General features: G+C 45.2%; 1 protein-coding gene across 1 annotated transcript in view; it reads right to left on the reverse strand.

The window, feature by feature from the left end:
• Nucleotides 1-3452: 3452 nt before the first annotated feature.
• The window catches only part of SFRP4 (secreted frizzled related protein 4), a 73069-nt gene continuing 62681 nt past the window's right edge, over nt 3453-13840 (reverse strand). Inside the window, exon 6 of the mRNA XM_029592629.1 lies at nt 3453-4464. Coding sequence (XP_029448489.1) covers nt 4276-4464 — 189 coding nt within the window. The 3' untranslated portion in view covers nt 3453-4275. The remainder of the gene's footprint in view (nt 4465-13840) is intronic.

A 13840-nucleotide genomic window follows, 5' to 3' on the forward strand; every position in this document is an offset into this window, starting at 1 on the left:
TATTCCAGATACTTCCTAATACCAAAGAAATCAGGGGGACTACGTCCCATTTTGGACCTTCGAGCCCTCAACAAATACCTTCAAAAAGAGAAGTTCAAAATGGTAACCCTAGGCGCACTGCTCCCTCTGCTACAAAGAGGGGATTGGCTGTGCTCTCTCGACCTCAAGGACGCTTATACCCACATTGCGATCACACAATCCCATCGCAAATATCTGCGGTTTCTAGTAGGCCACGACCATTATCAATACCGTGTCCTCCCTTTCGGTCTAGCTTCTGCCCCACGAGTCTTTACCAAATGTCTCGTAGTGGTAGCAGCATTCCTAAGGAAGGAAGGTGTCCACGTCTACCCATACCTGGACGATTGGCTAATCAGGGCCTCCACCCAACAGATAGCTCAATCCTCCCTAAAATTGACGATTCAAACACTCCTTTCCTTAGGGTTTCTCGTCAATTACGAGAAATCTTGCTTAGTCCCGTCTCAAACCTTATCCTTCATTGGGGCAGACTTGGACACCTTACAGGCAAAGGCTTACCTTCCTCTTCAGAGGGTCCACACCCTAATGTCCCTGGCTGGCCAGCTCCAGTCTCAGAACACTGCCACGGCTCGCCAGTTCCTCATTCTCCTAGGGCACATGGCATCCTCGGTTCAAGTCACTCCCATGACCCGACTAGCCATGAGAGTAACACAATGGACTCTACGACACCAATGGATTCAAGCTTTTCAGCCTCTGTCCTCCATAGTCACAGTCACACAAGCGCTGCGCCTATCCTTAACCTGGTGGACGACTCAGGTCAACCTCCTTCAGGGCTTACCCTTTCTTCCACCGGATCCGCAAGTAATCCTAACCACCGACGCTTCTCACATCGGTTGGGGAGCCCATGTGGACGACTTTCAAACCCAAGGGTTATGGTCCAAAGAGGAAGCCGAACACCAGATCAATTTCCTGGAACTTCGAGCAATCCGCTATGCGCTCCGCACTTTCAAAGATCATCTCTTTCATCAGATAATCTTAATCCAGACGGACAACCAAGTGGCCATGTGGTACATAAACAAGCAGGGAGGCACAGGCTCCTTCCTTCTGTGTCAGGAAGCTGCGCAGATCTGGGCGGAAGCCCTCTCCCACTCCATGTACCTCAGGGCCACTTACCTGCCGGGAGTAGACAATGTATTGGCAGACCAGCTGAGCCGTGTCTTCCAACCACACGAGTGGTCACTCGATCCTCTGGTAGCGACCTCTCTGTTTCACAAGTGGGGTTCTCCCCGCATAGACCTCTTTGCGTCCCCTCAGAACCACAAAGTGGACGATTACTGCTCTCTCATTCGGAGCCAGCACTCTCGGCCGAGGGATGCATTCTCCCTCAAGTGGACAACCGGTCTGCTCTATGCATTCCCTCCACTCCCTCTTGTGTCAAAGACTCTCGTGAAGCTACGCCAGGACGGAGGAACCATGATCCTGATAGCACCTTACTGGCCACGCCAAGTATGGTTTCCAATACTCCAGGATCTCTCCATCCGCAGGCACATTCCTCTGGGAAAGGACCCGCATCTGCTCACTCAAAACGACGGATGCCTCCTCCATCCCAACCTCCAAGTCTTGTCCCTGACGGCATGGATGTTGAAAGGTTAGTCCTTCAGCCTTTCAACCTTTCAGATTCCGTTTCTCGGGTCCTGATAGCTTCACGAAAGCCTTCCACAAGAAAGTCTTACTCATACAAATGGAAAAGGTACACATCATGGTGCACTTCTCAGTCCCTTGATCCCCTTTCCTGTCCAATCTCCAAATTCTTGGACTATTTATGGCATCTCTCTGAATCAGGTCTTAAAACCTCTTCTATCAGAATGCATGTCAGTGCGGTAGCCGCCTTCCATAAGGGTATTGGGGGTAATCCTATTTCAGTACAACCCCTAGTAACACGCTTTCTTAAGGGCTTGCTCCATCTAAAGCCGCCCTTGCGTCCTCCGGCCCCATCCTGGGACCTTAACCTGGTTCTTGGTCGTCTTATGAAACCTCCTTTCGAACCTCTGCACTCCTGTGACTTTAAATATCTCACTTGGAAAGTGTTATTCCTTTTGGCTATTACTTCAGCTCGCAGGGTTAGTGAATTACAGGCCCTAGTTACCTATCCGCCTTACACTAAGCTCCTGCAGGACCGCGCAGTACTCCGCACTCACCCTAAATTTTTACCTAAGGTAGTTTCTGAGTTTCATATCAATCAATCCATCATACTACCTATCTTTTTTCCCAGGCCCCACTCCAACTCTGGAGAGCAGACCCTGCATACCCTAGACTGTAAACGAGCTCTAGCTTTTTACCTAGACCGTACAGTTTCCCATAGGAAGAGCACTCAATTATTCGTCTCTTTCCATGCTAATAAGTTGGGACAACCTGTGGGTAAGCAGGCTCTTTCTTCCTGGTTGGCGGACTGCATTTCTTTTTGCTATGAGCAAGCTGGCATTCCTTTTCAAGACCGTGTTACAGCACACTCTGTGAGGGCCATGGCGACGTCAGTGGCACACCTTCGATCGGTGCCGCTTCCTGACATCTGCAAAGCTGCAACCTGGAGTTCTCTCCATACCTTTGCAGCCCATTATTGTTTGGACAAGGCTGGAAGACAGGACTCCATCTTCGGCCAGTCTGTCTTGCGTAACCTTTTTCCAACCTGATGTACCAACACCCTTCCACCTACCCGATTGGGTGCGGATGCCCTTTCCCAAATTTCTCCTCACTTATTGTGCCTGCTGCACGCCGTTGGGTACATTTGGTGCAAGTCGGGACATCCTCAGCTCGGTACTCACCCATTTGTGAGGACAACCATCCTGCTTGTCCTGTGAGAAAGCAAATGTTGCTTACCTGATGTAACAGGTGTTCTCACAGGACAGCAGGATGTTAGTCCTCACGAAACCCGCCCGCCTCCCCGCGGTGTTGGGTTCGTTTTATTCTTACTTTCTAGGCACTGCCTGTAGCTTTGAAAATCAGACTGAAGGGAGACCCCTGCTGGCTGCAGGGTCAGTGCCTTGCTGGGCATGCCCAGTAGGGGCCAGTCAAAGTTCTGTTTAAACTTTGACAGAAGTTTTCCGTGGTGGGCTCCATCCTCGATGTCACCATTTGTGAGGACTAACATCCTGCTGTCCTGTGAGAACACCTGTTACATCAGGTAAGCAACATTTGCTATCTTAATCCTGTCTAATTATTTATTTTTATTCAGCTGAAATGTAATTGTCATCTGAAGATGTTTATTCTTGAAGTCTTAATTCATTGTTTGAATTTAAATTTTTTGATTCTTTATGTTATTTTTTTAGGTTTTATTTATCTCAGTTTTATTATCTGTGATATGTTTTATATTTTATTATTTATGATTTTCCTTGTGAGCTGGACTTTGGTATCCAAGGCCTATAAATGCAAATAAATAAATAAATAAGACTTTTTTATTTTTTATTCATTATTTTTGGAATATTTCTATTATTGTTCTTTCAGCAGGCTACGAGTATGAAGACTTTTGCAAGGCTCTGAATGTCCCTGCATAATGAGTTACAGGTCATATTTGTTTATTTTTCTGATATAAATCATTTTTCCTTCTCAGTGGAACCAGATTATTCAGTTCAAGTGGTGTTCCTTCCAGGTGGAAATTGCCAAGCCAAGAAAAGAAGCTTAACAATCATAAACCACCCCTTGGCATATTCTTGATCTGAGTTGAAAATGTCACTGAGAAATAATTTTGTAATAATGAAAACATCTCCCAGAAAATAGCAAGCATAGTAATGTACTTTCTATTCTAAAATATTCGGTATACAGTTCTCTTCCAATGTATGTTCTTGTAGAAATATAGATTCAACTATATTTCTAAATATTTTTAAATTTAAAACAACAGAAGCCAGCCTGAAGTAAAATAAGAATAAAATAGAAATATTTGCTTTACACAGTTTGTTATAAGAACACATCCAGATCAAGTACAATGTAAGCATATTTCTGGGACATATATCACATGTCACATAATTGATATCCAGATGCTTATTGGCAAAATTGGCTTTTTGAATGTGATAAGCTCATTCAATCAACATATCACTCTCTGCCTACCATACTTTAGTGCAAACCTAGATCTATGTCTGGCAGTGGCTTAAAATGAAAAGCAAACCTTTTTTAAAACAATAAAGTGCTACAAACATGTCTATGCAGATTACTGCAGTGATGAGTCTGGGATAATATGCATGCTACTGAATCCAGTTTGTGACCCTTATTATGAAAACAGTCTTTGATTCCAAAAAACTCCACAGCTCATGCTCTTTTTGGATTTCTTTCTTTTTGGTCATTTCTATTTTTATTGTTTTTTTTGGGGCTTCCAGGCTGAGAGTTCGTGGTTTTTGCACTTGGTTTCGGCATGCCACTGCGGCCAGTGCGGCCAGCATTTTGTTTTTTCTCTTGCATTGTTTTCACGTGCTGTTCTTGCAGTCTTTGCTCCCACCTCTATAGAAGTAATAATAACAGAATGTAGTTAGTTAAATGTTGCCATAATCCAATTTACTATGAAAAAAATCTGCACATTTTTTTTCCTTCATGCTGCAGTAACCTGTAATAGCTGTAGCTTGTACTGTACGATTCTGCTGAGTGTCTCACATCTAGTAAAATTACATTTTTCCTACAGTATTGTTCACTTAGGTATCCATTAGGGATGCAATATATTGACAGTCTGAATAATTAAATGCTAAGTAAAAGTCTTATTATTTTGTCCTTTAAACATTAATATTTTTCACCCCAAGCTTGGGACCCACTCAAGTCAGGAATAAGATGATTCCCAGGTTCCCCTTTCCTGGCTTGATGCACAGATCTTTTAGCCTGTGATTGGCTGGGACATTTCTGGATAGCCCAGAGAGTGAGCAGACATGTCAGGGAAGGGTGCGAGAAACAAGTGGGAACATCAGGTGAGGGGTAGGGAGGCCCCAGAGCTGCTGGCAGCTTTTGTGTTTATTGTTTATGAAGGTAATTTTTAATCAGCCCTTATAGTGGTAAATTCTGCATACACTGTACAGCAAATGTATGCATTTGCTTTGAAAATACTCAGGTAATTGACCAAGTAATTGACCAAGTTGTAGAAAACTAATTTGGCAGATCTTGTAGAGGGGTCAGGAGGGTGGGGGGTTGTATTTAATTAATTTGGCAGGTTTTTGAGGGGTCAGGAGGGTGGGGGGGTTTGTATTTAATTAATTTGGCATGTTTTGGAGGGGTCAGGAGGGTGGGGGTTGTATTTAATTTGGCAGGTCTTGGAGGGGTCAGGAGGGTGGGGTTGTATTTAATTAATTTGGCAGGTCTTGGAGGGGTCAGGAGGGTGGGGTTGTATTTAATTAATTTGGCAGGTCTTGGAGGGGTCAGGAAGGTGGGGGAAGCTGAGGGATTAGTTTTAAAGGGTCGGGGTGGGTTTTTGTTTATCGGCTCGGGCGCAGCCAATAAAAAAAAAACCCGATCTGGCCGGACGAAAAAAAAACACGATGTGAATCGGAACCAGAATCAGAACCGATTCCGGTTCCAATTCACATCTCTATTACCGGTACCTCCTTCTCTGCCTCTCAGATCTCGCACATGCACATCTGCGCCGCTTCACTGCAGTCCTCAGGAGCGAGATCTGAGAGGCAGAGAAGGAGGTACCGGTAATAGGATACAAGGGTGGGCCAGAGGGATGCGTTACCGCTCTGATAGTCTTGGAGACAGGGAGGGCTGGGCAGGCAGGGAGAGCTGACCAATCCAAGCAGGATTTGTATACAACAACCAGCCAATCACCGGTAAGGTACATCGCTTGCCTTGATTGGCTGGTTGTTGTATACTGGGTACCACATACAGTATGGTTATGTAGTGACACAGAAGGGTAGTCTTATACGGCGAGTATATCCCAAACTCTATATTTTAACTGGAAAAGTTGGGGGTCGGCTTATACGCCCAGTCGTCTTATACGCCGGAAAATACGGTAGGTCACAGGCCCTAGTTGTTGAAGCACCGGAAAGAGCCCAATATAATGAGGAGCTAATCACATGGATGGAACTCTCAGGCAAATGTGCCGTGTGCTCAGCCACACTTTTTCACCGGGGCGGAACCGGGGACCTGGTTGACATTGTCTATCGGCAAAGTTTTTTGCAGAGAGAGCTGCTTTACGAAGCATCTGCTGAGTATGGACCCATAGCCGTCTTAATTGTGCAGCAGTGAGCTGCGCTGCTGGGGATGGAACCGGTAACGGCAAAGGTAAAGGAGGTCTGGGTTGTCGTCCAAATATGATCTGAAAAGGCGAAGCCCCCGTAGAAGTACAGGCATGAGAATTATGGGAAAATTCAGCCCATGACAGAAGAATGGCCCAGTCATCTTGGCGAGAATTGACATATATTCGCAAAAATTGTTTTAATGTACGATTCGTACATTCAGCTTGTCCATTGGCTTGCGGGTGAAATGCAGTAGTAAAATCCAAAGCAATGTGAAATTTTTTACAGAGATTGGGCCAGAAACGTGCTGTGAACTGAGGGCCTTGGTCAGAAACAATGTGCTGCGGCAGACCATGAAGTCTGAAGATATGGCACATAAACAGTTGAGCCAAACAAGGAGCTGATGGGAGGGAGGGTAGTGGGATAAAGTGGGCCATTTTTGAGAACCAGTCCACTACTACCCATATAAGTGTTGCCCTCCGAGGGCGGAAAGTCCACAATGAAATCTGTGCAGATGTGTGTCCAAGGTTTCGATGGTGCCGGTAATGGTTGTAACAGTCCTTGTGTTTTCCCAGTAGGAATCTTATGTTGATCATAGGTTGGACAGGAGGCCACATAAGCTTTTATGTCCTTGCACATTCCAGGCCACCAATAGTACTGCTGTAGAAGAGTCTGAGTCCAGGCTCGTCCAGGGTGTCCTAGCTGAGAATCATGTCCCCAGGCCAACACTTTATTAGGTAGCCTCTTGGGTACCACTGTTTTACCAGGTGGGACCATGAAGGTCGCAGCTAGGGTGATACAGGCTGGATCTCTAATATGTTGGATAGGCTCTTCAATATCCTCCGCAGAGAAGGATCGAGATAGGGCATCTGCCTTAATATTTTTATTAGCAGGTCGATAATGCAGTTCAAAATTAAAGCGTGTGAAAAACAGCGCCCACCGAGCTTGACGCGGGTTCATACATTGGGCTCGTTGGAGGTATACCAGGTTCTTATGGTCCATGTAGACAGTAATACGGTGCTGGGCTCCCTCCAACCATTGCCGCCACTCTTCAAATGCCAGTTTAATAGCAAGCAGCTCTTTGTCGCCGATGGAGTAATTTTGTTCGGCCGATGAAAATTTCCTAGAGTAATATGAGCAAGAATGAGACGTTCCTGTGGTATCATTCTGGCTTAGGACAGCCCCTACCCCTTCAGCCGATGCATCCACCTCTACTACAAATGGACATCTAGGATCAGGATGCCGAAGACAAGGTTTCTTGAGGAACGAGCGCCCAGAATCAGCGCCCGGAATGCATTTTCAGCGCCCGGAATGCATTTTCAGCCTCTAACGGCCAAGCCTTAACATTAGCCCCTTTGCGAGTAAGAGCCGTGAGAGGTGCCGCTAATTTGGAGAAATTCAGAATAAAACTATGATAGTAGTTAGCAAAACCAAGGAAGTGCTGGAGCACACATAATCTGTTAGGTCGAGGCCATTCTTGGATACATTTTAATTTGGATGGGTCCATCTGAAAACCTTGTTTAGAAATAATATAGCCCAAAAATGGTAGGGATTCTTGTTCGAAAATGTACTTTTCAATCTTAGCATAGAGATGATTTTCTCTTAGATGTTGTAATACCAGAAAGACATGTTGTCGATGCGTCTGTAAATTAGGGGAAAAGATCAAAATGTCATCTAGATAGACTACAACACAGACATAGAGCAGGTCTTGGAATATCTCATTAATGAAATGCTGAAATACTGCCGGAGCGTTAGTTAATCCAAACGGCATGACAAGATATTCATAATATCCATCCCTGGTGTTGAAAGCCATCTTCCACTCGTCACCCTCTTGAATCCTGATGAGATTATACGCTCCTCGAAGATCCAATTTTGAGAACACCTTGGCCCCCTGTAGACGATCGAAAAGTTCAGCTATAAGTGGTAATGGGTACCGGTCCTTAATAGTAATGGCGTTAAGTCCACGGACATCAATACATGGATGTAGGGTCCCATCTTTTTTCCCAACAAAGAAAAAGCCGGCCCCGGCTGGGGATTTAGAGAGCCTAATGAATCCTTTCTGCAAGTTGTCCTGGATATATTCTGACATAACACGTGTCTCCAAGGCAGATAACAGATAGACCCTACCACAAGGCGGGGTAGCACCAGGAATCAGATTGATGCTACAATCGAATTCTCGATGTGGAGGCAAAATATCTGCAGCTTTTTTAGAAAAAACGTCCGCAAACTGATTATACTGTGACGGTAGGCCTTCAAGATGTGAAGTGCAGATGAAACTACAGGAGGAGCTAGATCCATTAATGCAGGTCTCTTGGCATGTTGGACCCCAGTGGATAAGTTTTAAAGATGTCCAGTGAAACTGGGGGTTGTGCTGTTGCAACCATGGAATACCAAGAACTATGGGATGGATGGCTTTCTGGATGATATAGAAGCAGATATTTTCCGTGTGGTTCGAGGCAATGTAGCACTCCATCGGAACAGTATGATGAGTTATCCTCCCCGGCAGGGGATTTCCATGAATGGAAGATACAATTAACGGCTTTGGACACAAGCAAGTAGGAATGTGTAGTTGCTCTACCACATCTATAGAATAAAATTTCCACCAGCTCCAGAATCCACTAAAGCCAGAGTGGAGAACTGATGATCTTCGAAACCCAGGGTGACGTGCAGAGTTAGTGGGGGAGCTGGAGAGGTGATACCTAGGGTTACTTCCCCGATGGAACCTAGGCTTTGGAGTTTCCCGGACGCGTAGGGCAACGGGCAATGAGATGACCTGCTCCTCCACAGTAGAGACAGACCTGCTTTGCGGCGGCATTGCCGTTCTTCTGGAGAAAGAGGATCCCAACCTAATTGCATAGGTTCTTCCGTCGTTCCTTCAGGGGTAGGTGTGGTTTGAAAGACAGTAACAGAGTGGGAAGGAGTTGCACCCGTCATGTGCCTTCTCGTGCTAGATCCCTCCCGAGCTCTTTCCTGAAGCCGTCGGTCAATTCGGGTTACTAAGTCCACGATGGAGTCCAAGGATTGAGGTATCTCCCGGGCGGCCATTTCATCCTTTATTCTGGGTGAGAGACCTTCCAAAAATATAGACCGAAGACAGTTCTCCTCCCAATTGAGTTCAGATGCAAGGGTCCTGAATTCAATGGTATAATCCGCCAGTGGTCGCCTTCCTTGCCGAAGTTGTAGCAGCTTGGAACCAGCAACCACTTGTTTCCCTGGATCATCAAACACTGCTTGAAACAACTCCAAGAACTTAGGGAGATTTTGTAGGACTAGATCCGATCGTCGCCAGAAGGGAGAAGCCCAGGCCAGGGCCTTACCCTCTAACAACGACATGATATATGTAGTTTTGGTAAGATCATCTGGAAAGAGTGAGGCTTGGAGATGAAAATGCATACTGCACTGGTCGAGGAATCCTTGACACAAGTGAGGTTCACCGGCATAACATGGAGGAGTTGGTAATGGAATCACGGACTGGTATTACTCTGCACCCCCGATGGTAATGGTGGATGGGCTGCCTGAGCTGTAGCTATGGAATTCAGATGGGTATTAAGCTGTTCCAAGGAAGCTGCCATGGATTCTAGTATGCGTTGCTGCTCCATGACCTTCTGGGATAATCCAGGAATGGCCTGGTAAGCTGAGGCCTCTGCCGGGTCCATGGCCTTGGTATTCTGTTATGAATTAGAATGTGGACCCTTGTTCCGAAGTAGAGTCAGCGCTACCAAAAAGGAGATTAACCCTCTTTGGTCTCTACCGTCGGGTGGCAAGGCCTGCTGATGAAGATGCTTGGAAGAAGACTTCACCCTGGAAGCTCGTGATCCCCCCAGGAGGAGCCCGTAGGGTCACGGCCACTGGGACTTAGGAGTCTCCCTGAAGATTGAAGATGGTCTGGATGCAGGCGCCTCCTGCAGGTCGTGGGTTCCAGATGGCTGGCGCCTCCAGCTGGTCGTGAGAAGTCCGGGAGTATACGTTGAAGAATAGCCCCAAGCCGGTCCAAGGGTCGAAGTCCAACGGGAGGTCGAGAACCGGTCCAGGAACAGACGGGAGAAGGGTCCAAAGCCAGTCCAGGTCAATACCAGAGAATCACCACCACCGGTCTGAAGGTCAGGAGCCAAAGAATCAATCCAACGGGGAGAAGAGGCAGAGCGGGATGGAGAAGCAGATCCAGGCACACGGAATACAAGAACAGAACACAGAGCCTCAATACCAAGGCAAGGTCTGGGTGTCAGACCTTGCCTTAAGTACAGGAACTAGGAGGCGGAGTCCCAGGGGGAGCTATGACAATATCTGGTCATGGCTCCTTTAAATATCTTCTGCAGCCGCACGCGCAGCTCTTAGTTGAAACAGAGGGGGAGGAGCCAGCCCAGCCGAGAGGACCCATGCGGCCGGGCTGGGCAGTGGAAGCAGTCCCAAGAAAAGCAAAAGAAGGCTGCCTGCCACAGCAGGAGCCTCCGGCAGTCCTGACGCTCCGAGTGAGTATTATTGCCACAGCCGTCGGTCCGACCCGAGTCGCGACCCGCCGCGGCTGGCGGCCATGACACCTGGCCCCGGTTGCGGGCCGCCGCAGCCGGCAGTCCGAACAGTTTCAAGAGCACCTCATGGCAGCTCTTGAGCTTGTCAGAATGAGGTCACCACCAAAGCAACCAGACTCCTAGATCTTCAGGGCCTGGCCTCCCTAGGTCTCTGAGGTTTTTTTTAATGTATATAGTTAAATCACAAGATTTTCCCACCCCTGTCCCATTTATTTTATTTAAAATATAGAAAGTTTATTCAAAGTTTTAAATATTTAACAATTTTTAGAAAAGTTTTACAAATTTATATTTAATTTTGGTGGTGTTTCTCCATTATTTGTTAAATACTATGGTTTATTTTCTACAACAGTAAAGTCCCTTTAATGACATTCTATAGCCATAACTATTTGACCTACACATAGCTTGATATACAGGTTTGTCCACTCATTGTTATCCTCCTCTTATTTAGCCTGACATTAGCATTTAGATTTGGTTTTTGTGTGTTAACCTTGCATCCCTAAAATAGCTACCTTTAAGGGATACTTCAAATCAGAATTATAAATCTACATGTACATCTTAACCCCCCCACCCCCACCCCAAGGGCATCAGCTGTGAGTGCTACCAAGCCGTAAGCAGTGAGATAATCAAATTTGCAGATGACACAAAATTGTGCAGAGTAGTTAAATCACAAGCAGATTGTGATAAATTGCAGGAAGACCTTGTGAGACTGGAAAATTGGGCATCCAAATGGCAGATGAAATTTAATGTGGATAAGTGCAAGGTGATGCATATAGGGAAAAATAACCCATGCTATAATTACACGATGTTGGGTTCCATATTAGGTGCTAAAACCCAAGAAAGAGATCTAGGTGTCATAGTGGATAACACATTGAAATCGTCGGTTCAGTGTGCTGCGGCAGTCAAAAAAGCAAACAGAATGTTGGGAATTATTAGAAAAGGAATGATGAATAAAACGGAAAATGTCATAATGCCACTGTATCGCTCCATGGTGAGACCGCACCTTGAATACTGTGTACAATTCTGGTCGCCGCATCTCAAAAAAGATATAATTGCGATGGAGAAGGTACAGAGAAGGGCTACCAAAATGATAAGGGGAATGGAACAACTCCCCTATGAGGAAAGACTAAAGAGGTTAGGACTTTTCAGCTTGGAGAAGAGACGACTGAGGGGGGATATGATAGAGGTGTTTAAAATCATGAGAGGTCTAGAACGGGTAGATGTGAATCGGTTATTTACTCTTTCGGATAGTAGAAGGACTAGGGGACACTCTATGAAGTTAGCATGGGGCACATTTAAAACTAATCGGAGAAAGTTCTTTTTTACTCAACGCACAATTAAACTCTGGAATTTGTTGCCAGAGAATGTGGTTAGTGCAGTTAGTATAGCTGTGTTTAAAAAAGGATTGGATAAGTTCTTGGAGGAGAAGTCCATTACCTGCTATTAAGTTCACTTAGAGAATAGCCACTGCCATTAGCAATGGTTACATGGAATAGACTTAGTTTTTGGGTACTTGCCAGGTTCTTATGGCCTGGATTGGCCACTGTTGGAAACAGGATGCTGGGCTTGATGGACCCTTGGTCTGACCCAGTATGGCATTTTCTTATGTTCTTATGTTTAGTGTATAAAGTGACAATTGTGCTATGTAGCCCCTTTACTAAAATCATAACATAGGATGATAAGGAGCACATATGAGGTGGCTCTTCTGAACTGCTACACTTTACAAGGAAGAGGTATCATACAAATAGTCTGGCAGGAACTGTATTCACTTAAGGACATTAGAACATAAGGTTGCCATACTGGGTCAGACTAAGGATCCATCAAGCCCAGTATCCTGTTTCCAACAGTGGCCAAGCCAAGGGCTGCTGATGAAAGCTTAACTAAGTAACCTCCAGGTCCCATAGGCTTCAGATATCATTGAAAAGAAATGCTATCTTTTGTATACTCAGAGATTGAAGACCTACCAGCCTTATTACAGGTGTATGAGAAATGTACAGCAACAAGCCTACCCCTCTCATCCTAAAACTGGATAGTCTGGATGGTATGACCCTGGGTTTTTGGGGTTTTTTTTTCAGAAAGCTCCTTAGTTCCATCTTTCAAGCCCTGAATAGTGTTTACCACACATATCTCTTTCTCAGACCTACCTTGAAATGCAGATCTTGCAGCAAAAAGACTGTATTGTCCTGTGTTCTAATAAATATCAAGGATCATTTGCTATTTGAGCATTCTCACACAAAATGTACAAGCTGTGAGCTATTAGGGACTCTTTGTTGTTTCTTGCCCACCTCCACCACCAGTAATCCTTAAGCACCCTCACACCAAATGTATTCCAGCCAGTCATCAAAGATTGTCCTTTCGTGGATTACAAACTGGCTAAAAGACAGGAAACAGGGAGTAGGATTCTCAGTGGAAGGAAGTGGGCAGTGTAGTGCCTCAGGGATCTGTATTGGTTCCCATACTTTTCAATATATTTATAAATGATCTGGAAAGAAATACGAGTAAGGTAATCAAATTTGCAGTTGATACAAAATTATTCAGAGTAGTGATATGTAATCACAAGCAGATTGTGATAAATTGCAGGAAGACCTTGTGAGATTGAAAAATTGGGCATCTAAATGGCAGATTAAATTGAATGTGAATAAATGCAAGGTGATGCATATAGGGAAAAATAACCCATGCTATAGTTACACAATGTTAGGTTCCATATTAGGATCTACCACCCAAGAAAGAGATCTAGGTGTCATAGTGGATAACACATTGAAATCGTCAGTTCAGTGTGCTGCGGCAGTCAAAAAAGTAAACAGAATGTTGGGAATTATTAGAAAGGGAATGGTGAATGAAACGGAAAATGTCATAATGCTTCTGTATCGCTCCATGGTGAAACCCCACCTTGAATACTGTGTACAATTCTGGTCGCTGCATCTCAAAAAAGATATAGTTGCTATGGAGAAGGTACAGAGAAAGGCGACCAAAATGATAAAGGGGATGGAACAGCTCCCCTATGTGGAAAAATTAAGAGGTTAGGATTTTCAGCTTGGAGAAGAGACAGCTAAGGGGGGATATGATAGAGGTGTTTAAAATCATGAGAGGTCTAGAATGGGTAAATGTGAATCAGTTATTTACTCTTCCAGC

The sequence above is a fragment of the Rhinatrema bivittatum genome, chromosome 2 (genome assembly GCF_901001135.1).
Source record: "Rhinatrema bivittatum chromosome 2, aRhiBiv1.1, whole genome shotgun sequence".
Taxonomy (NCBI): domain Eukaryota; kingdom Metazoa; phylum Chordata; class Amphibia; order Gymnophiona; family Rhinatrematidae; genus Rhinatrema; species Rhinatrema bivittatum.